The sequence below is a fragment of the Electrona antarctica genome, assembly GCF_951216825.1.
Source record: "Electrona antarctica genome assembly, chromosome: 20".
Lineage (NCBI taxonomy): Eukaryota > Metazoa > Chordata > Actinopteri > Myctophiformes > Myctophidae > Electrona > Electrona antarctica.
The window spans coordinates 14,635,638-14,660,157 of record NC_136801.1 but is presented as its reverse complement, the minus strand read 5'-3'; the positions used below and the strand labels follow the sequence as shown (position 1 = coordinate 14,660,157).

At 40.7% G+C, this 24,520-nt stretch overlaps 1 protein-coding gene across 1 annotated transcript; it reads left to right on the top strand.

Moving 5' to 3' along the window:
- Positions 1–968: 968 nt before the first annotated feature.
- Positions 969–6,512, top strand: bdh1 (3-hydroxybutyrate dehydrogenase, type 1). The gene is made up of 5 exons (XM_079489370.1): positions 969–1,380; positions 1,605–1,715; positions 2,319–2,460; positions 2,922–3,074; positions 5,921–6,512. Exons 1-5 carry the CDS (start codon positions 1,168–1,170, stop codon positions 6,385–6,387), a joined length of 1,086 nt encoding a protein of 361 aa, XP_079345496.1. The 5' UTR covers positions 969–1,167; the 3' UTR covers positions 6,388–6,512.
- Positions 6,513–24,520: the final 18,008 nt, after the last annotated feature.

Genomic DNA, 24,520 nt, shown 5'->3' with positions numbered 1-24,520 from the left:
GACATTTGGTTTCATTTTACAATTTCTGGCTGGCCAAAAAACAGCTCTTCGTGTCAGCTGGTCTGACATATGCGTTCGGGGAGACCTTCTCCACAACACCACACTCTCCGCTAAGCGGGAGAGGTGTAAAATAAAAAGTGACAGGCTTTTTACTGGGGTCACAGGTCAAAAATGTGCCCTTTCCAGACCAGAGTGGACGCTGGACAAAAATGGCTCTTCATGTCAGCTAGTCTGACATATGCACACGTTCGGGGAGACCTCCTCTACAACGCCACACTCTCCGCTAAGCGGGAGAGGTGTAAAATAAAAAGTGACCGGCTTGGAGATTGGCTATTTATATTGACAGTATATATAATGTGGCCCACTGGAGTGATTGTGGAAATATAATGGCCCTCTCCATCATCAAAGTTATAAAATAATACAGACAAGGCTTTGAAAGTTACAAAAACATATTTTTAATTACTCAGTGCTAATAAAACGGTGTACACTTTCAATGGAAAGAAAAAGGCATACAGTTTGCTTACGGTGTTTCTCATTCACTGTTACAAAGAAGAAAAAAATCACTCTGCAAATAATCATCACAATAAACGGTGCCCAAGGACACTTCGACATGTAGACAGGAGGAGCCGGGATTCGAACCGCCGACCCATGGATCATTGGACGACCTGCTCTACCTCTTGAGCCACAGTCGCCCCGTCAGACCTGCTGACACGAAGAGCCGTTTTTTGTCCAGCGTCCAATTTGTAAAGGCCACGCACTCCAGCGAACAGCATTTATCCTTTTTTAGACATATTATTATTAAGTTATTATTGATTTTATGTTTTTACAAAGAAACATTTTGTGTGTTGTAGAGCATCGTTTAGATGTGTTTTAGTTTGCAAAAAACGTTTTTCAATGGATTCAGTTTACTCTAGATGGTACTCTTATTTTGAAGAGATCGTCCACCGGAAGTCTTATTTGCAAGCTTAGATTTGCTAAAAAGACACTGGTCAAATGGACTCTGGAGGCAAAATGAGGGTTTTATCTCTGAAAAAGTAGCTACATTTTTATCGGCTGTCGCTAGAAGCTTTTCATTAAGTCGTTAGGGTCTGGAAAGTAGCTAATCTACTCGGCGAGACGGAGTAAAATCCACTATAGTTGGCAACACTATAAACTGAAGTCGCCAAGATGGCTCCACTTCCACTCTTCCGAATTGCACTTTTAGTGTCATTTTCAGTCGTTTTGACGGTTCTTCTAGGATTCGGCTTACCGGGGATGTTGAATATAGTGGCGAGATTTTGTGGTTTTCACGAGACGAACGTAACAGAGTGCATAGTTAGTATATATTTAGTTTTTGTGGTGTATGTTGCAATGCCTCGAATTCCCAGAGGATTGGTTGAGGTAGGTTAAATTAAAGTATTTTGGGGGCTGCAGCTATCTACATATTAATCTATTTAAAATGACTGAATGTACACTATAGTTTGCCCATCTCTGCTATATTGACTGTCGTGTAGCCCAGCTATTTCTACAAAACCTGCAATCGATGCTTATGTAATATTATGATAAAAGATGTAATCGTAGAATTGTGACAGTCTTTTTATCTCACACTGCACTCTCTTTCAAAGGTTAAGGGAAAAGCTGTATTTATTACAGGCTGTGACAGCGGATTTGGACATGCACTTGCCAAACGCTTGCATAAACTGGGTTTCACAGTTTTTGCTGGGTGTCTTTTTAAGGTAGGCTATGGTTGCCTGGTATCTAATATCTATTTAATATTCATATCTATGTAATTACAGTATGTAATGAAGAGTTTAATAGTTAGTAGTAGTCAAGTAAGTTTAATAGTTTCGGTCAAGTAATTATAGTACTATTATGCATCCATCATACTATTTTTCCTGCCTGGTGGTATAATTAATTAAAACTACTGAGAAATGGAAGTCTATTGTGCAAATATGTGATCATCACCAGTTCCAAATCAAAGATCCATTGATTGATGCACATGGGTTGAATTACAGCCTTCTTGTGCAGTGAATTTGTGTTCCATTTGTACACTCATAGTTATGTTCTTGAAATTAAAACGTTTGAGAACCATGCACTGATCTAGAAAAAACAAAACCACAAAAAACATTATTAATTGTTAAAGTGCAATTACAAGTTAGTAATAATTATACAGTAGAAACCCAAACTGGAGTAACACAAAATTAAAAATATTTCAGTAAATTACATGCTATCGCATTAACACAGACTGGCATGTGGGTGGTTTGGGACATTACCAGCATTTTAAGAAGTATGGGCAGCTTTTCCGATACCAACTCCGCTGATGAGTGTAATCCTTACAGGATAAGGGTGGCGAGGGGGCTAAGGATCTGGAGGAGTTTCACTCAGATCATATGAAGGTTCTCCAGCTAGATGTCTGCAGTGAGGAGCAAGTAAACCAGGCTGTGGAATATGTTCACAAAAATCTGGAGGACACGGAGAAAGGTAACGCACACAATACTGTCGACACCACCTACGTTCATTTAAAATAGATAGTGAAAAAACACGTTTTCATTAATGTCTCCTAGTTGCAGCCCCATTTGATATTGTAATACGTATTTAATTTTAGGATAATAGTCTTACAGTATGTGTGTGCCATATTGTTGAGGCCTACATTAATCTGACTTAATCTCATTTAATTTAAATTGCCACTTGCCAGTATTTGTGGGGATCAAACATATGGATTACTAGGCCTGTGCTATAGACGCAAATGTTTTACTTTCTTTTTTTAGTTTTTTGAGACAGTGATAGACAGTGATATCCCTATCACTGCAGGGCTGCATTATTAGAGCCTATATGTGGCATATAACCAATAATATAACCAAAAGCTGTCGGCGGCCCTGTAGACAGAAATGTAATGAGAGACACACTTTCCTGCATGACATTTCCTGCTGTTCTCACCCCAGGTTTGTGGGCTGTAGTGAACAATGCTGGCATATCAACATTTGGGGAAGTAGAGTTCACTACCATGGACACCTACAAGCAGGTGTCAGAGGTCAATCTCTGGGGCACCATCCGGGTCACCAAAGCACTCCTTCCCCTCATCCGCAGGGCCAAAGGTCAGCATCAGGAAAATCCCATGTATTACTGTACATTATCGTTGCCACTTTGTGGTACCAGCATTAAAGAATTATGTGTTGAATTTTAAAATGTTAATTTCAAAAGAAAAAGTTGTATATATTTTTTGCTTTGTTGAAAGTAGGAAACAACAAAGTCTTATGCGGACCTGATCAGCTCAGACAGGTGCTAGGGACAACTTTATTTAAGGAATGTTGACCAAAACGTTAAGATGTTTGAATGCAGAGAAGAGAACACATGCTTAGCTGTTTCAACTGGCCACGCATAGATAATTATTCAAGGAAGCCTCTACTGGGTGAGAGGTCAGTGCTCTTTGGCTATCAATGGAGATCTGCAGGTGAAATGGTCAATATTAAGGCAAATGACCAATGCAGATTATTATTGGTTTCCCATTCAGTGGCGCATATGATGAATGCTGAAAGATTTACATAAGAAGGAAACAAAGCTTAATAAAAGAATGACTGTGGAACTAAGTAATCCGCTACGGTGGTGCTAAGTAATAAGCTTGGTAAAGTGCCTGGCAATGGATTGAAAATGCCTAGTCTCAAGTCAGTTAATAATAATAATAACTAGAAACAAATCGCTGCAAGCGATAAGGCAGGACCAAGCAGGAAGGCAATAAGAATTATATGCACAAGAAACATGGAAGACTAAACTTGAGAAAAAGACCATGGAATTGTGACAGGGTCGGTTTTTTATAGTGGGGGGCAGGTAAGGGTTCTTGAAAACTCATACACAGAGTTGGCGGTGCCTAGATTTGAACCCATTGAACCCCATGAACCACGAGCTAACAAGCAAATTCAGTGTTTTTGTTGCGCAAGGATAACTAATGATAAGGTGGGTATAAAGATTTATGAATTGACTGCGTATAAACCAGAAAATATACCAGATTCGGATGAGGAGCTCAATGAGTGCAAAACCAATGAAATGAGTCTGAAACAGGGATTAATGGTTAACTGAAAAAATATTATTAAACTTCAGAGAAAATAAACAGCTTTGAACATTCATGAAAAACAAATAAATGGGGCCCACTTTAAGTTGTTGACTTGAAAAGTCCCATTTCAGTTCCTATTCAGTTCAGGGAAAGCAGTCTCTTTCTCCAATTTGGAGAACCAGATTACCACATGTGGGTGAAGGGTAGCCTGGCTAATAAGCCAGACTCAAATCAAGTCGTGTGGTATTTGAGTCTGGAGATGCTGTGTATGGATCTTGTTTCCCAGGGGGCGCCCGGGGCGGGTTCAAACATTTTCTCTTTGACGCAATTGGTCAGAGCTACTGTCAGTCAAAGGTCTCAAGCATTGAACGTCACTGTACCAAAGCCCGCCCATATTGCATACCGTGTCCCGATTGGCCACACCAGTTCTCTGGTGTAGGAAATGGGCGTACAATTGAGCCTCTCCAGACCGTAATCCGCCGGCAGGCAATTTTCTTTTTGCCAACGGCTGATTCGGTCTGGCTTATTAGCCAGGCTAGGTGAAGGGGGGTTCAGAGTTCTGGGTCGGCTCGCCAGGTCTGGGTACCATCCGGTACCAGAACCATCCATGCAAGGGAATCCTTTCAGGACACAAAAAACCTGAACTGAAAGGCCATGTGTTCAAATCAGTCTTCGTTTCAAAATCACTGTTGTACAACATCAAATAATCTATCAATTAATGAGTAAAGAACCTGATTTGATCAGGATCAAGTTCTTTATACATGTTTCCCACTAAACATATCAGTTTCTAGCATTGTTACGGCCCTTTAAACGTGGCTCAACCAAGGGCTAACATAAAAGGACACAAAGTCAGATCAAAAGTTTACAAAGTATATTACACATTTATTTAAAATCCTGCATTGCAAAACTGGGACTGATGGACACCCAAAATAATACTTACGACCAGCCCATCTGAAACTTAACTAATAACAGCAACAAAAAGGGAACACAACTGTTAAAACAATGAGCTGCTGGTCAGCTCCTAGAGCCGGCAACTAATCAAGAACAGCTGACACAGGGTGTGGCAGCCAGAACTCTCAGGTGATTGACAGGTGAGGCACTTTAGACCAGCAGAGGTCAGCAAAGCCACAGGCACTACAACAGAACAAAGTAAAGACAACATTTCACAAAACGGCCATATCACCAAATGCTTGGTCCTTTAATAAAACTTTATTTGTATAGCACCTTTCATGACATGAAATGCAGCTCAAAGTGCTTTACAGAGCAATGGAGAAAAAAAGAAAAGAAATGAAAGGCGTAAAACATTAAAATAATAGCAGTAATGCAATACAGTGAAGACATGAATAACAACAAAATGTAAAAGATCAACTAAAAGCAAGAGTGTAGAAGTAGGTCTTGAGCTGTGCTTTAAAAATGTCTACAGAGGCTGCCTGTCGAAGGTATAGTGGGAGTTTGTTCCACGCCGTCGGCGTGTAGAAGCAGAAACCATGTTCACCATGTTTTTTAGTTGCCATTTTTTTACATCGAGCAGGCCAGCAGTGGAGGACCTGAGTGGGTGGTTTGGGACATATCTAGGCAGGCAGTCATGTAGGTAGGAAGGTGCGAGACCATTGAGAGCTTTATAAATAAGTAAAAGAATTTAAAGATTAATCCTAAAAACAACAGGAAGCCAATGCAATGAAGCTGAAACTGGAGTAATATGTTCTCTCATCTTAGTTTTAGTTAAAACTCTGGCTGCTGCATTTTGGACAAGTTGTAATCTGTCAGTTGTTTTCTTTGGCAGTTAAACTATATGGACTTTCATGCCTGACAGGCGGTTAAAAATTTGTATCAGTAACCCAGCTCTATGAAGTGGCTTACCTTTTCCTGATGACACGTGTGTCTCAATTGCAGGCCGTGTGGTGAACCTGGCCAGCATGTACGGGAGGATGGGAAACGCCTTGCGTTCACCTTACTGCATCTCTAAATACGGCGTGGAAGCTTTCTCCGACTGCCTCCGCTATGAAATGAAGGCCTGGGGCGTCAAGGTTTCCATCATCGAACCGGGGAACTTCATTGTAGCCACGGGCATTCTAACGCGGGACATCGTGGCAAACACGGCCACCAAGCTGTGGCGCGAGGCGCCCCCTGCCGTGAAGGAGGACTACGGGAAGACCCACTTTGACCAGCACATGGCCCTGATGCGGTCCTACTGCAACAGCGGAGAGAAGGACGTGATGCCAGTTTTGGAGGACATCATAGATGCCATCACGTCCAAGCGCCCGTACACACGCTACACTCCCCAGGAGCCCCACTGGTGGATTAGAGTGCAGGCGATGACTTACCTTCCAGCCGCCATATCCGACCGTCTCTACTTCTGAAAAGAGGATCATTGGCGACTGTGGCCATTCGCAACCCCTGAATAACGGGGATCCCATGGAGTCAGTAGATGTATGTAAACATTTTGATCAAATCACCAATGCAGACAAAACTGCTCTATGCCTAGCCTCGGAAACCCAGACGTTTTTATTTCCAGGGAGAAAAAAAAAGTCTGGGTCCGAGTCCACTTCAATTCGGCATAGAGTAGTGCAAACATCTCTCACTCTGCTGATTTCTGATCGTCTGCACCTTTGTTAAATTGACACACGCACACGTGTACACACACACACACACTCCTCTCTCTCTCTGTCGCTCTAAGTAATTAGTCTCATGTCGTGCAGCTGCGCATAGTTTCTCCCAGCTGCCTATGCCATAAAAAGCATAGGTGAGTTCCAGGCTACTCTGTGCCTAACTGTACTCCCAGCCTTCCAGATGGTGGCATATATGTTTCCTGTTCCAGATAATTTCCCATAGCTTTTTCTCATGCATTGGCATGCAGAGCCTATTCAGAACTTTTTACCACTTCACGTCCTCAACACTTGAAACTACTCACTGATTAAAGCCTTAAACTTACCTTATAAAAATCAACATATGAAAATAATTGCACTTCTGTCGCTTTATCTGTAAAATAGATGTTTGATAAGCAGCTTTGTATTGCATGTTATCAGGCCTTCAACATGCTCACTAATACGAACAATACAAAGGGAGCAACTAACGTGCAATGTGAAGTATTACTGTATGTCCCTGAACCTTCTGTATATGTTATATTAAACTGTGGAATGGGGACCAAAGCAGAGAGAAGCCCCCCTGCTGTTCTGCTGCTGCTCATGCCGGAACAAACCAAGGACAGCTACTGTAAAGAACATGGTGAGTCTTGGCTAGATGCACTCCCAGGCTTACGTAATGAAAACACTAGCCCGCTTTGTCTTATACATGCCCCATGAGATCCTAAGAGCTAATTTAGTTGTGAGGTGGTTTGTGGTTTCACTATGATTCATTGGGCATACTTGAACACATGCCCTAATCTATCCTTTGGTGTAAATACTTTTCTTTTGTTGAATCAAAGGTTCACTGATCATGTGATTGACACACATGCAAACAACATGCAATGTTAGTAAGCGTGTGATATTAGTCAGAGTTAGCAAAATGTCATTGTCAAAATGGCATTCATTCCTTAGGTATTTCTTCATGATTTACAAAAGGTAATTTTTCCTCATTTGTGCACTAATCGTTATTGGAAAAGTTGTAATCAAAGGTGTGTACTTTTTAAATAAAGTGGAATAATTTTGACAATATACAAAGTTCTTTGAGCAGGGTCTTCTTTGAATTTGCATGTACAACTAAAAGCCAGCCACTGTAAAAGCATCATAACATATTCTTCAGATGGTCAATAATTAGCCAAGTAATATTGTAATAATAATAATAATAATATCTCAAACTTATATAGCGCTTTTCTGAGTACCCAAAGACGCTTTACATGGGGGGGTCTTTACAGAGGTAACGACACACAAAAAAACAACTTTATTAGAAAAAAAATAAATGCACACTAAAAGCTATAAAAACATTAAAAGACAGTGAAAAGGGTTAGCTAGGGAAGGCAATGTTGAAGAGGTGGTTTGGAGGGTGGGGGCATCGCTGAGTGCCTTAGGGAGAGCATTCCACAGGGTTGGGAAAGCAAAGGCAAATGCTCTGTCACCCCATGTCCGGAGTTTGGTCTTGGGGATGTCGAGGAGGGTGTGTGGTTTACAAGTTAGCTGACTGTCCCCAATTAAGCCGCATTAACCTAATGTTCCAGAATGGAATTTCTTTCAATAGTAAGTAATTTTATCAGGTATATGACCAATCTGGGTACTAAATCGTTACCAAGAATTTTCTTCACCAATGTGTTTCTAAAGGTGTCTAATAACATGTACTAAAAGTTTGAAATTCAACTCCCGTGGGAAATGTGAGTTATTAGCATAATATGTGACCATACCATTAACATCCTAAAAAAACATCCAAAAAAGGTCAAAATGTCATTGTTCTTTAAGTAGCATGTGACATATGAAGCTAGGGGGTTTTGATGATTCTGAATCCATTCCAAGCATTAGTTTTGCACAAAAAACACTCATTGGGCTAAATTCGGCCATATCCACTTGACCTCATCACATTTGTGATGACTGCTATGGATGTTTTCCTCCCAAGGAGTGTTTTTTGTGCAAAACGAATGCTTGGAATGGATTCAGAATCTCACCCCAAAATTGGAAATGCAGAAACCTTTTATGGTTGTTCGCCTAAAGTTTACTTTGAAGTTACATTTCGATTTTCCCCTTAAATTATAACCCCCCTCCTGGTCTCCAAACAATTTCTGTATTGTTAGCTTTGAACATCATTTGTGCTGTTTGGTAGTCCACAATGTCAGTAAATTTGAGCAGTTTTGACTTTAAAAATCACACCCGTGTGAAGTGAGGGGCGCTATATATACATACCGTATTTACTTGCGCAAGCAGAGCGTGCAAGTATTGTGGTCCGAATGCTGGTACGAATGCACGTGTATACTTGGTAGGTATTGATGGTGACGTAATTAAGATATGTATCAATGCCGGGTTATAACTGTCTTTGATGGTGACGTAATAAAGATAGGTTTCAGATTACATGTATACATACAGACATTACCTTCAAAACCACGTTTCTCTGAAGCTACAACTCCTCCCTCTAGCAGCTTCTGGTCCATTTTACCTGCCTTCACCAATTCCAACTTCTCCCTCTGTAGCTCAATTTTAGCCTGTTCTGTTGTCTGTCTCATCCGTTCAACTTCAACCTGATGTTTGCTCCTATCCATATCTAATTGAATTAACATCAACTCTTTTTGCTTTGCTTTTTTGGATCGGCAACGGCACTGCAGCAGCCGCACCGAGTCCGACACCCTTTTCTTTCTCCATTGGTAATACATCAATTTCCTCCAGATTAGCAATTAATATTACCTTTAGTGTTTGTAGTTTTCGTCTCCTGCCTCCCAATGTTTGTCATGGCCAAGAGCCAACCATGACAAATGGTTCACCGTCACTGAAACATATCCTAATTACGTCACCATCGACAGCCAGTTATAACCCGACATTGAAACATCTTAATTACGTCACCATCAACATCAGTATATATACCTACCAAGCATACTCACATAAAAAAGCCAGCCGACCACAGTATAGTACTTTCAACTTACAACTATACAATGTATACATACATACTGTACGTTACCTGTTACCCAACCAATATTGAAACATATCGTAATTACGTCAACATTGACAGCCAGTTATAACCCGACTTTAGTATTTAATTTCAATGTTTTACAGAGAGACTGAGATTTGAAAGTTCGTAGCCAGTACTTGCACGCTCTGCTTGCGCACTAGTAGGCCATTTATGGCCTACTAGTGCGCACTCGACAGAGTGCAGTTCTAGTTTATCATGTAATTATCAGACAAAACAAACATGGATAAAACAAACATTAAACTCTGTCCATGTCAATAAGGAAAAACAAACATGTGTATAGGAGGGGCTAGCGCCCCTCAAAAATAATTTGTTAGTGTTCCAGATAACCCACATTGTTTATTATTCGTATTGCTCTTTTTTGGAGGGTTATTAATGAGCTTAAAGATGTCTTATAATTGTTTCCCCAAACCTCTACACAATACTGCAAATAGGGCAGGACTAAGGAACAGTATAAAGTGTGGAGTGATTTCAGGTCCAATACCTTCTTATCTTTATTGTCTCCACCAGGCCGAAGGCATGGGGAGAGAGTATGTTTTGTTTATAACTGCAATACGTCTTGAAAGCTTATTCTGTACATGTTTAATATGTGATTTCCAGTTTATTTCTTATAAAGTTGTAATTCAAGGCGTAAAGTGGAATAATTTTGACAATTTGAGCATCCTCTTTTCTTTACTTTGCATGTACTACTAATACAGCCAGCCACCAGATGGTGTAAAAGCATTATAAAATATTCTTCAGATGGCCAATTGTTAGCCAAGTAGAATTGTGTGCTTTACTGTCCCTAATTAAGCAGCATTAACCTAATGTTCCAGGAAAGTGATTTCTTTCAAGTAGTTGTGGAATAGCATACTGCAAACACTGTCATCTATTCCAATGAATATTTGCGTGTGTGTGTGTGGAGGGGGTGGTGGAGCAGCAAAACCATTGAAAAATAGTATATTGACCCATTAATTCCGGGAAAGCATCAGTGTCATTTTAGATTTTAGCGTTGGTATTTCAAAAATAGCAGATGTACAAGCTCACAGCGTGTCAATTTGGAGGTCCCTGTCATAAACGTTTGAGAACTATTATGCAAACATTATTCAGAAATGGAATGTGTGTTATGTTATGTTAGAAAAGAGAGAGAACTGGTCAACAGATCATCAGTTGTGGTAAGGTCACCTGATACTACACCAGGCCTGGGCTGGAATTTCACTTTTTTAGGGGCAAGGCCACATGGCAATTGTCACAATAGATAGATTAAATGACCAAATATTTGTACAAACTCCAGAGTCAAAAGTGCATATAGGCTCAGCCCTGCACCAATCCGAGTCAGTGGACTGGGTTGAAGATGGGGATGGGGAGTTAAGAATTCAGAGTCCCAACAAAAAGGTTTTTTGGTGTCTAAAAATAAATAAAGTGTTTGTGTTGATTATTGTGTAATTTGTGTAAACTTGAAACATTATTGTACTATAAAAAGTTCTATTTTCCCTTCATCTTTATCCTTTTTAGTGTATATCTATAATTAGATTAATACACGATAATCAACACTAACACTTTATTTAGAACACACCCAAATCAAATCATAGTACAACATTCAATCAAAGCAAACGGCATAAACAATATTAGTTTGCCTCTTCTACAAAAATAAAACGTACAAGTTAGTTACAAGGCTGCATTCTGTTGCGCGTGTCAAGCTGTCATTCTCTTGTAGCCTATTATTTATTTCTCAATCTCACCACGGAGTAACCTCGCGTCTCGGAGGACAGTCAAGACGGCCAGTGTCAGTAGACCAATCACAGGCAGGCGGGGCGTTACCATGCCTCAGCCATGCCTATGCTCGGACACAAACGAGATTCACGCGTATCATATGGCGGCTGCCATTTTTGTTTCCAATATGGCGGAGGCACAGCACGCTGCCACTCAGCGGGCCTGTTTTGAAGGAATCCAGTGATCCACATTTTTAAGGGATGGTGTCATGGCATTCCACACATTGATGGCAGTGCAGTAGAAAGAGAATTCAATCCAGTTTAGTGATAAGGTAGCATGGAAGGTGTCCACTGTTAGTCACTCTGTCTCTCCACGTTCAACCTCACTTAATTCTCATTCGCTACGTGCTAACTCGCACACACGCCTTCATTCACACAGACAGTGCAACTCAAGCGGTCTTTTTAAGCAGACCAACATCTCTGTTTATTCTACATGCAAATTGCAGTCAAACTCCCTCCACCTCCCTAGCCTCCTCCCTGTGGCATCTAGTTTTCCATGTTATTAATTTCAGATTTCAGATTGTTATTATAGCCCCTTGAGATGCAGCATCTCATTTTCAAGGGGGACCTAAGATGATTCTGTGGATTGTACTGTGATATGTGGCATTTTAACTATTATGCATTGAAAGGTTCAATGTTAATTATGTTTGTGTAATAACTGTATTTTAGGCTCTGCTTCGGTGGGTTTGTGATCTTAGATTCTGTCATGCTCGCGCAGGTAATCTGTGGTATCACAGGAACAAAGTCACACCGCCAAACTGAATGCAATAGCATTGCTATAAATGGTAAATGGTTAATGGTTAAGTGTCTAACTGAACCCATGTTTGTTCTATAGGTGGGTGCATGGAACCAGATCGCTCCCTCTAGTATTGTGGTTGTTGTGGGTGTTCCTCACTTTGGTGAGTATAGTTAGTCAGGGATGAGGGCATTGGGAGCAGAACCCCTTTTGACCCATTATTAATTGCTTAACCCTGTCTTCTACCCTGAGCCATCCTAGACTATAGCAAAATGTGTTGGAAATAGATGGGTTAAGAGCGAGAAGTAGTCAAATCAGTTTGTTTTGGGAGGTCTGAAGCTTATTGCCGAAAATCCCAAAAATGAAGGTTCCGGCCCTACCTGGGCCCTCATCCAACACTCAAGACACTGACACTGCTACCGCTGCCACCCTTAGATCTCCCTATGGAGCTGACCTGTTCTGACATTCCATATGTTGATCTGACCTCATCAAACCCTGTACACTCAAGACACGCTCCATATATGGCCAGTGCACGCCCTCAGGCGTCTTAATGGTATTTAGTGACTTTAGTGAACAATTTTACAACGATTTTACAACAACATTCAACCCATAAAGACGCAATGAATAAACCAATAGGCCCACTATTAGGCCCACAGAGATATGAGGATGTTTTTAGTACCTGAGGTGTGAGGACATTACCCCAATACATCACCCATAATCACATGCAGGTGACTGTGGTGACGCACATGCAAAGCATTAACCAGATAACAAAGTGCAGTGACAACACAGGTATAAGGATCACACAATACCTTTGGTTGGCAGCAGTGGTGGAAAAGCTACTCACATTTCTTACTTAAGTAAAAGTATTGATACTGCAATGTAGAAATACTTGAGTAAAAGTACAAAAGTATTGGCATCAAAAGTAAAAGTACTCTTAACACAGAATGTCCCATTTCACAAGTTTTCAAATGTATACAAATATTTTTTAAATGGCAGTTCTACTCACAATGCGTCGCCATGCTATTTTCAAATGGCCAAATGTATACAGGGCTGAAGTGGTTGATATATGTTTTGTAATAATAATCAAAATCTACAAAGTAACTTAAGCTTTCAAATAATTGTAGTGGAGTAAAAAGTATATGTTTGCATCTGAGAGTAGTGGAGTAGTAGTATAAAGTATTGAAATTGGACATACTAAAGTAAAAGTAAAGTTGTACTTAAGGACCCTCTGAGGGTCCCCAGACCCCACTTTGAGAACCACTGCTAAAATAACTCCAGATGCTACAGAAGTGTAAGTCAAAGAAGTAAACTCATGGGAAATTATCAGACTTACAGTTGTTTTATAACTATGTAGTAAACTGCTGTTTACTCCATCCGCTTTCCCTCACAGACATGAGTATTACCTAAAAGTGTAACTTAAAAGACAAGCGTTAATTAATTAAAACATTGCGGAATTGCAATTTTAAGTAACAGCCATGTTGCACCACAATTATACACCATTCCTGTTTATATCCTAACTGGCAATTTAAATATCAGGTATCTTATCATTATAATGTCAGGTATTGTTACGTATTTAGAAAATGGCAGGACTGAGTAACATGACCTATATTGAATTGCACAAGACAGGACTGCTTGGTTCCGATTAGACAATTAGAATGGAATTTGTAATAATGTATAAAGATTGCAGGAACTTTTGATGGTACACATGGAATGTGGATTATTCAGTCATTCAGGGACGTTTGAAGGGAAATGGTATTTTGTAGATTAGAATAGGGGTTGACCAAGTTGTGAGAACAATTACAATTACAATGTAATTATTCTTAATACAGTGGGAAGTGTATAGCTTCATGCTCTATATAGATTTAGCATAAGTTAAATGGAAACACATATTACTATACAATATATTACTGGAAACATATTTCTGAGAAATCAAGTGGGTCTCTTTTTATTTAGTTCACTCAGGTAATAATATGAGACAAACTATAAGCTACATTGGTCTCAAAGGGTCCTGCAGGGACCAAGGTGTCCGCAGCAAAAATAGCATCACAATCATTTTAAACACTTTTTCCGTTGGCTATTAAAAAATCTTTTTGAAAATGTTTGGAAAGTTTTGAATAATTTTGAAACATGCAGTCTGGCACAAAACATTTTCAGATGGGGTTCTGAGGCCAATACATTTGGGGTTCCTTGACAAGAAAAAGTTAGATGAACCACTGCTGTATACAGGGCTTATAACGCAGAATGTACCATAGCCCTGGTTACTTACAATTTGACCAAACTCTAATTTCAAGGCCAAAATCTCTCTCTCTTTCCTCATCTATTTTATGGTGTATATATATTCAGAGTTTCCCTGGCTGAAAGCTCTGTTTTATTCTTCACAATGGATCAGCGCGTTGGCCCCCATCATGTTCTCCACCCTGATGATTAGGATTGGTATTCCAAATTCAGTTGCCAGCAGCAGGAGACATTGTCCAAGGCTCCTCTTTGATCTCAATTCACCGCTTTTGTAATTTTTTCATTCCACCTCTCTGAAGATCTCTCTCTCTCTCTCTCTCTCTCTCTCTCTCTCTCTCTCTCTCTCTCTCTCTCTCTCTCTCTCTCTCTCTCTCATTCTGGGTCCAACTCGCCACAGCTGTAGAAGTCATCATCACAGCATCCTAAAGCCCAGTGGATCTGCAGCGGGAAGCGGTCCTGTAGATCACTGGTTCCCAAACAGTTGCGAGTTTTTGTACGTTTACCCCATTTAAAGAAATCAGACCCGTCTGAACTGAGTGGTGCTGTATACTGTCCCCCCAGTGCCTCCCCAGTGCTCCCCCAGTGTCCCCTCAGTGTCCCCCCAGTGTCCCCCAGTCTCCCCCCAGTGCCTCCCCAGTGTCTCCTCAGTGCCTCCCCAGTGTCCCTCCCAGTGTCCCCCCAGTGCCCCCCTAGAAAAAACGACATGCTATTATAGCCCATGGCCTCAGAGGGCATACTATAGCATGCAATTTTCATCATTTTTGAGGATTTTAAAAAAAGACAAAAATCACTCCGAGACCATGGGCTATAGCCCATCGTCTCGGGGTCATTTTCGTCTTTTTTTCAAATCCTCAAAAATGATGAAAAACGGCATGCTATAGTATGCCGTCCGATATGGGCTATAGCCCATGGTCATAAATGATGAAAAAGGAGGATTTGAAAAAAAGACAAAAATGACTCCGAGACGGTGATTTTCGTCTTTTTTTCAAATCCTCAAAAATGATGGAAAACGGCATTGCTATAGTATGCCGTTTGAGACCATGGGCTATAGCCCATCGTCTCGGAGTCATTTTCGTATTTTTTTCAAATCCTCAAAAATGATGCAAAACGGCATGCTATAGTATGCCGTTCGAGACCATGGGCTATAGCCCATGGTCTTGGAGTGATTTTCGTCTTTTTTTCAAATCCTCAAAAATGATGGAAAACAGCATGCTATAGTATGCCATCCGATATGGGCTATAGCCCATGGTCATAAATTATGAAAAAGGAGGATTTGAAAAAAAGACAAAAATGACTCCGAGACGATGGGCTATAGCCCATGGTCTCGGAGTCATTTTCGTCTTTTTTTCAAATCCACGATAACACTTTTTTTTTGATTGGCAAAACGGCATGCTATAGTATGCCGTTCGAGACCATGGGCTATAGCCCATCGTCTCGGAGTGATTTTCGTCTTTTTTTCAAATCCTCAAAAATGATGGAAAACGGCATTGCTATAGTATGCCGTTCGAGACCATGGGCTATAGCCCATCGTCTCGGAGTGATTTTCGTCTTTTTTTCAAATCCTCAAAAATGATGAAAAACGGCATGCTATAGTATGCCGTCCGATATGGGCTATAGCCCATGGTCATAAATGATGAAAAAGGAGGATTTGAAAAAAAGACAAAAATGACTCCGAGACGATGGGCTATAGCCCATCGTCTCGGAGTGATTTTCGTCTTTTTTTCAAAATCTCAAAAATGATGGAAAACGGCATTGCTATAGTATGCCGTTCGAGACCATGGGCTATAGCCCATCGTCTCGGAGTGATTTTCGTCTTTTTTTCAAATCCTCAAAAATGATGCAAAACGGCATGCTATAGTATGCCGTTCGAGACCATGGGCTATAGCCCATCGTCTCGGAGTGATTTTCGTCTTTTTTTCAAATCCTCAAAAATGATGCAAAACGGCATGCTATAGTATGCCGTTCGAGACCATGGGCTATAGTCCATGGTCTCGGAGTCATTTTCGTCTTTTTTTCAAATCCACGATAACACTTTTTTTTTGATTGGCAAAACGGCATGCTATAGTATGCCGTTCGAGACCATGGGCTATAGCCCATCGTCTCGGAGTGATTTTCGTCTTTTTTTCAAATCCTCAAAAATGATGAAAAACGGCATGCTATAGTATGCCGTCCGATATGGGCTATAGCCCAGGGTCATAAATGATGAAAAACGAGGATTTGAAAAAAAGACGAAAATGACTCCGAGACCATGGGCTATAGCCCATGGTCTCGGAGTCATTTTCGTCTTTTTTTCAAATCCACGATAACACTTTTTTTTTGATTGGCAAAACGGCATGCTATAGTATGCCGTTCGAGACCATGGGCTATAGCCCATCGTCTCGGAGTGATTTTCGTCTTTTTTTCAAATCCTCAAAAATGATGAAAAACGGCATGCTATAGTATGCCGTCCGATATGGGCTATAGCCCAGGGTCATAAATGATGAAAAACGAGGATTTGAAAAAAAGACGAAAATGACTCCGAGACGATGGGCTATAGCCCATGGTCTCGGAGTGATTTTCGTCTTTTTTTCAAATCCTCAAAAATGATGGAAAACGGCATGCTATAGTATGCCGTTCGAGACCATGGGCTATAGCCCATCGTCTCGGAGTGATTTTCGTCTTTTTTTCAAATCCTCAAAAATGATGAAAAACGGCATGCTATAGTATGCCGTCCGATATGGGCTATAGCCCATGGTCATAAATGATGAAAAAGGAGGATTTGAAAAAAAGACAAAAATGACTCTGAGACGATGGGCTATAGCCCATGGTCTCGGAGTGATTTTCGTCTTTTTTTCAAATCCTCAAAAATTATGGAAAACGGCATTGCTATAGTATGCCGTTCGAGACCATGGGCTATAGCCCATCGTCTCGGAGTGATTTTCGTCTTTTTTTCAAATCCTCAAAAATGATGCAAAACGGCATGCTATAGTATGCCGTCCGATATGGGCTATAGCCCATGGTCATAAATGATGAAAAAGGAGGATTTGAAAAAAAGACTAAAATGGCTCTGAGACGATGGGCTATAGCCCATCGTCTCGGAGTGATTTTCGTCTTTTTTTCAAATCCTCAAAAATGATGAAAGACGGCATGCTATAGTATGCCGTCCGATATGGGCTATAGCCCATGGTCATAAATGATGAAAAAGGAGGATTTGAAAAAAAGACGAAAATGACTCCGAGACGATGGGCTATAGCCCATGGTCTCGGAGTGATTTTCGTCTTTTTTTCAAATCCACGATAACACTTTTTTTTTGATTGATTGAAATATTTATTAACAGTTTGCAGAATTACAGTACATTTCAAGCACAAACTCAATACAAAGCCTGTTAACTGTGAGTGGACGACCCAATTAAGCATTACACTTGTTTACAATAGGGTCCACCATGTTCAATTCATCAAAACATTTAGAGACGTACAAATAGACACTTCTTAAAAGCAGTAAAGACACCTTTGATTCACAGCACCATTCAAATGCTCTGTACATGATCCCAAGGCCCCATTTGAAAAGTGACACCAAGAAGAACAACTTACAACCTTAAAATCACTGAGAGCTCAGTGGCACCCTTGTTAAGATGACGTCCATGTGAGCCAAAGGTTGTGAGTTCAAATCCAGCTGAGTTCCTCCTACTTTAACTCTGCAGCATGTTTTGGAGAATAACATCCAGAAGAGAACTGGAAAGAGAAGGAAAGCTGAGGAGATTCTCAGAGAGCATGGTGGCACTCTGTGATAAGCTGCTGTCTATGTGAGCCACAGGTCGTGGGTTCAAGTTCAGCCCATGGCCTCAGACGGCATACTATAGCATGCAATTTTTCATCATTTTTGAGGATTAAAAAAAAAGACAAAAATCACTCCGAGACCATGGGCTATAGCCCATCGTCTCGGAGTCATTTTCGTCTTTTTTTCAAATCCTCAAAAATGATGCAAAACGGCATGCTATATAGTATGCCGTTCGAGACCATGGGCTATAGCCCATCGTCTCGGAGTGATTTTCGTATTTTTTTCAAATCCTCAAAAATGATGAAAAACGGCATGCTATAGTATGCCGTCCGATATGGGCTATAGCCCATGGTCATAAATGATGAAAAAGGAGGATTTGAAAAAAAGACAAAAATGACTCCGAGACGATGGGCTATAGCCCATGGTCTCGGAGTGATTTTCGTCTTTTTTTCAAATCCTCAAAAATGATGGAAAACGGCATGCTATAGTATGCCGTTCGAGACCATGGGCTATAGCCCATCGTCTCGGAGTGATTTTCGTCTTTTTTTCAAATCTTCAAAAATTATGAAAAACGGCATGCTATAGTATGCCGTCCGATATGGGGTATAGCCCATGGTCATAAATGATGAAAAAGGAGGATTTGAAAAAAAGACAAAAATGACTCCGAGACGATGGGCTATAGCCCATGGTCTCGGAGTGATTTTCGTCCTTTTTTCAAATCCTCAAAAATGATGGAAAACGGCATTGCTATAGTATGCCGTCCGATATGGGCTATAGCCCATGGTCATAAATGATGAAAAAGGAGGATTTGAAAAAAAGACTAAAATGGCTCTGAGACGATGGGCTATAGCCCATGGTCTCGGAGTGATTTTCGTCTTTTTTTCAAATCCTCAAAAATGATGGAAAACGGCATGCTATAGTATGCCGTTCGAGACCATGGGCTATAGCCCATCGTCTCGGAGTGATTTTCGTCTTTTTTTCAAATCCTCAAAAATGATGAAAAACGGCATGCTATAGTATGCCGTCCGATATGGGCTATAGCCCATGGTCATAAATGATGAAAAAGGAGGATTTGAAAAAAAGACTAAAATGACTCCGAGACGATGGGCTATAGCCCATGGTCTCTGAGTGATTTTCGTCTTTTTTTCAAATCCTCAAAAATGATGGAAAACGGCATTGCTATAGTATGCCGTTCGAGACCATGGGCTATAGCCCATCGTCTCGGAGTGATTTTCGTCTTTTTTTCAAATCCTCAAAAATGATGCAAAACGGCATGCTATAGTATGCCATTCGAGACCATGGGCTATAGCCCATCGTCTCGGAGTGATTTTCGTCTTTTTTTCAAATCCTCAAAAATGATGAAAAACGGCATGCTATAGTATGCCGTCCGATATGGGCTATAGCCCATGGTCATAAATGATGAAAAAGGAGGATTTGAAAAAAAGACGAAAATGACTCCGAGACAATGGGCCATGGTCTCGGAGTGATTTTCGTCTTTTTTTCAAATCCACGATAACACTTTTTTTTTGATTGATTGAAATATTTATTAACAGTTTGCAGAATTACAGTACATTTCAAGCACAAACTCAATACAAAGGCTGTTAACTGTGAGTGGACGACCCAATTAAGCATTACACTTGTTTACAATAGGGTCCACCATGTTCAATTCATCAAAACATTTAGAGACGTACAAATAGACACTTCTTAAAAGCAGTAAAGACACCTTTGATGCACAGCACCATTCAAATGCTCTGTACATGATCCCATGAAGGCCCCATTTGAAAAGTGACACCAAGAACAACAACTTACAACCTAAAAATCACTGAGAGCTCAGTGGCACCCTTGTTAAGATGACGTCCATGTGAGCCAGAGGTTGTGAGTTCAAATCCAGCTGAGATCCTCCTACTTTCACTCTGCAGCATGTTTTGGAGAATAACATCCAGAAGAGAACTGGAAAGAGATGGAAAGCTGAGGAGATTCTCAGAGAGCATGGTGGCACTCTGTGATAAGCTGCTGTCTATGTGAGCCACAGGTCGTGGGTTCAAGTTCAGCCCATGGCCTCAGACGGCATACTATAGCATGCAATTTTTCATCATTTTTGAGGATTTAAAAAAAAGACAAAAATCACTCCGAGACCATGGGCTATAGCCCATCGTCTCGGAGTCATTTTCATCTTTTTTTCAAATCCTCAAAAATGATGCAAAACGGCATGCTATATAGTATGCCGTTCGAGACCATGGGCTATAGCCCATCGTCTCGGAGTGATTTTCGTCTTTTTTTCAAATCCTCAAAAATGATGAAAAACGGCATGCTATAGTATGCCGTCCGATATGGGCTATAGCCCATGGTCATAAATGATGAAAAGGGAGGATTTGAAAAAAAGACGAAAATGACTCCGAGACGATGGGCTATAGCCCATGGTCTCGGAGTCATTTTCGTCTTTTTTTCAAATCCACGATAACACTTTTTTTTTGATTGATTGAAATATTTATTAACAGTTTGCAGAATTACAGTACATTTCAAGCACAAACTCAATACAAAGGCTGTTAACTGTGAGTGGACGACCCAATTAAGCATTACACTTGTTTACAATAGGATCCACTATGTTCAATTCATCAAAACATTTAGAGACGTACAAATAGACACTTCTTAAAAGCAGTAAAGACACCTTTGATGCACAGCACCATTCAAATGCTCTGTACATGATCCCAAGGCCCCATTTGAAAAGTGACACCAAGAAGAACAACTTACAACCTTAAAATCACTGAGAGCTCAGTGGCACCCTTGTTAAGATGACGTCCATGTGAGCCAAAGGTTGTGAGTTCAAATCTAGCTGAGTTCCTCCTACTTTCACTCTGCAGCATGTTTTGGAGAATAACATCCAGAAGAGAACTGGAAAGAGATGGAAAGCTGAGGAGATTCTCAGAGAGCATGGTGGCACTCTGTGATAAGCTGCTGTCTATGTGAGCCACAGGTCGTGGGTTCAAGTTCAGCCCATGGCCTCAGACGGCATTTGAAAAAAAGACGAAAATGACTCCGAGACCATGGGCTATAGCCCATGGTCTCGGAGTGATTTTCGTCTTTTTTTCAAATCCTCAAAAATGATGGAAATTGGCATGCTATAGTATGCCGTTCGAGACGATGGGCTATAGCCCATCGTCTCGGAGTGATTTTCGTCTTTTTTTCAAATCCTCAAAAATGATGCAAAACGGCATGCTATAGTATGCCATTCGAGACCATGGGCTATAGCCCATCGTCTCAGAGTGATTTTCGTCTTTTTTTCAAATCCTCAAAAATGATGAAAAACGGCATGCTATAGTATGCCGTCCGATATGGGCTATAGCCCATGGTCATAAATGATGAAAAAGGAGGATTTGAAAAAAAGACGAAAATGACTCCGAGACAATGGGCTATAGCCCATGGTCTCGGAGTGATTTTCGTCTTTTTTTCAAATCCACGATAACACTTTTTTTTTGATTGATTGAAATATTTATTAACAGTTTGCAGAATTACAGTACATTTCAAGCACAAACTCAATACAAAGGCTGTTAACTGTGAGTGGACGACCCAATTAAGCATTACACTTGTTTACAATAGGGTCCACCATGTTCAATTCATCAAAACATTTAGAGACGTACAAATAGACACTTCTTAAAAGCAGTAAAGACACCTTTGATGCACAGCACCATTCAAATGCTCTGTACATGATCCCATGAAGGCCCCATTTGAAAAGTGACACCAAGAACAACAACTTACAACCTAAAAATCACTGAGAGCTCAGTGGCACCCTTGTTAAGATGACGTCCATGTGAGCCAGAGGTTGTGAGTTCAAATCCAGCTGAGATCCTCCTACTTTCACTCTGCAGCATGTTTTGGAGAATAACATCCAGAAGAGAACTGGAAAGAGATGGAAAGCTGAGGAGATTCTCAGAGAGCATGGTGGCACTCTGTGATAAGCTGCTGTCTATGTGAGCCACAGGTCGTGGGTTCAAGTTCAGCCCATGGCCTCAGACGGCATACTATAGCATGCAATTTTTCATCATGTTTGAGGATTTAAAAAAAAGACAAAAATCACTCCGAGACCATGGGCTATAGCCCATCGTCTCGGAGTCATTTTCATCTTTTTTTCAAATCCTCAAAAATGATGCAAAACGGCATGCTATATAGTATGCCGTTCGAGACCATGGGCTATAGCCCATCGTCTTGGAGTGATTTTCGTCTTTTTTTCAAATCCTCAAAAATGATGAAAAACGGCATGCTATAGTATGCCGTCCGATATGGGCTATAGCCCATGGTCATAAATGATGAAAAGGGAGGATTTGAAAAAAAGACGAAAATGACTCCGAGACGATGGGCTATAGCCCATGGTCTCGGAGTGATTTTCGTCTTTTTTTCAAATCCTCAAAAATGGAAAACAGCATGCTATAGTATGCCGTCCGATATGGGCTATAGCCCATGGTCATAAATTATGAAAAAGGAGGATTTGAAAAAAAGACGAAAATGACTCCGAGACGATGGGCTATAGCCCATGGTCTCGGAGTCATTTTCGTCTTTTTTTCAAATCCACGATAACACTTTTTTTTTGATTGATTGAAATATTTATTAACAGTTTGCAGAATTACAGTATACATTTCAAGCACAAACTCAATACAAAGGCTGTTAACTGTGAGTGGACGACCCAATTAAGCATTACACTTGTTTACAATAGGATCCACTATGTTCAATTCATCAAAACATTTAGAGACGTACAAATAGACACTTCTTAAAAGCAGTAAAGACACCTTTGATGCACAGCACCATTCAAATGCTCTGTACATGATCCCAAGGCCCCATTTGAAAAGTGACACCAAGAAGAACAACTTACAACCTTAAAATCACTGAGAGCTCAGTGGCACCCTTGTTAAGATGACGTCCATGTGAGCCAAAGGTTGTGAGTTCAAATCCAGCTGAGTTCCTCCTACTTTCACTCTGCAGCATGTTTTGGAGAATAACATCCAGAAGAGAACTGGAAAGAGATGGAAAGCTGAGGAGATTCTCAGAGAGCATGGTGGCACTCTGTGATAAGCTGCTGTCTATGTGAGCCACAGGTCGTGGGTTCAAGTTCAGCCCATGGCCTCAGACGGCATTTGAAAAAAAGACGAAAATGACTCCGAGACGATGGGCTATAGCCCATGGTCTCGGAGTGATTTTCGTCTTTTTTTCAAATCCTCAAAAATGATGGAAAACGGCATTGCTATAGTATGCCGTTCGAGACCATGGGCTATAGCCCATCGTCTCGGAGTGATTTTCGTCTTTTTTTCAAATCCTCAAAAATGATGCAAAACGGCATGCTATAGTATGCCGTCCGATATGGGCTATAGCCCATGGTCATAAATGATGAAAAAGGAGGATTTGAAAAAAAGACTAAAATGGCTCTGAGACGATGGGCTATAGCCCATGGTCTCGGAGTGATTTTCGTCTTTTTTTCAAATCCTCAAAAATGATGGAAAACGGCATGCTATAGTATGCCGTTCGAGACCATGGGCTATAGCCCATCGTCTCGGAGTCATTTTCGTCTTTTTTTCAAATCCTCAAAAATGATGAAAGACGGCATGCTATAGTATGCCGTCCGATATGGGCTATAGCCCATGGTCATAAATGATGAAAAAGGAGGATTTGAAAAAAAGACGAAAATGACTCCGAGACGATGGGCTATAGCCCATGGTCTCGGAGTGATTTTCGTCTTTTTTTCAAATCCACGATAACACTTTTTTTTTGATTGATTGAAATATTTATTAACAGTTTGCAGAATTACAGTACATTTCAAGCACAAACTCAATACAAAGCCTGTTAACTGTGAGTGGACGACCCAATTAAGCATTACACTTGTTTACAATAGGGTCCACCATGTTCAATTCATCAAAACATTTAGAGACGTACAAATAGACACTTCTTAAAAGCAGTAAAGACACCTTTGATGCACAGCACCATTCAAATGCTCTGTACATGATCCCAAGGCCCCATTTGAAAAGTGACACCAAGAAGAACAACTTACAACCTTAAAATCACTGAGAGCTCAGTGGCACCCTTGTTAAGATGACGTCCATGTGAGCCAAAGGTTGTGAGTTCAAATCCAGCTGAGTTCCTCCTACTTTCACTCTGCAGCATGTTTTGGAGAATAACATCCAGAAGAGAACTGGAAAGAGAAGGAAAGCTGAGGAGATTCTCAGAGAGCATGGTGGCACTCTGTGATAAGCTGCTGTCTATGTGAGCCACAGGTCGTGGGTTCAAGTTCAGCCCATGGTCTCGAACGGCATACTATAGCATGCAATTTTTCATCATTTTTGAGGATTTAAAAAAAAGACAAAAATCACTCCGAGACCATGGGCTATAGCCCATCGTCTCGGAGTAATTTTCGTCTTTTTTTCAAATCCT